This window comes from Mesitornis unicolor, unplaced genomic scaffold (assembly GCF_000695765.1).
Source record: "Mesitornis unicolor isolate BGI_N332 unplaced genomic scaffold, ASM69576v1 scaffold22783, whole genome shotgun sequence".
Lineage (NCBI taxonomy): Eukaryota > Metazoa > Chordata > Aves > Mesitornithiformes > Mesitornithidae > Mesitornis > Mesitornis unicolor.
The window spans coordinates 1-200 of NW_010175638.1; the positions used below are offsets into that span (position 1 = coordinate 1).

A 200-nucleotide genomic window follows, 5' to 3' on the forward strand; every position below is an offset into this window, starting at 1 on the left:
GTGTGGGCCCAGGCGGCGATGGCGGCGAGGAGGAGACACGAGGACGAGGACACCACGAGGGACAGCGTCTTCACCTACACCAACAGCAACAACACCCGCGGTGAGCCCCACGGCGGGCACTTGTGGGGCGGGACCCATGGAGCGGGTGTGGGGTGAGACCCATAGAACGGGGGTGGGGTGTGGGGCTGGACCCAATGCGA

At 68.0% G+C, this 200-nt stretch overlaps 1 protein-coding gene across 1 annotated transcript in view; it reads left to right on the forward strand.

Moving 5' to 3' along the window:
• Positions 1 to 10: 10 nt before the first annotated feature.
• Positions 11 to 200, forward strand: part of LOC104538316 (red-sensitive opsin) — a gene marked incomplete at its 3' end in the record, with an annotated part of 2,925 nt that continues 2,735 nt past the window's right edge. Inside the window, exon 1 of the mRNA XM_010181471.1 lies at positions 11 to 100. Within this exon, the coding sequence (XP_010179773.1) occupies positions 19 to 100 (82 nt within the window). The remainder of the gene's footprint in view (positions 101 to 200) is intronic.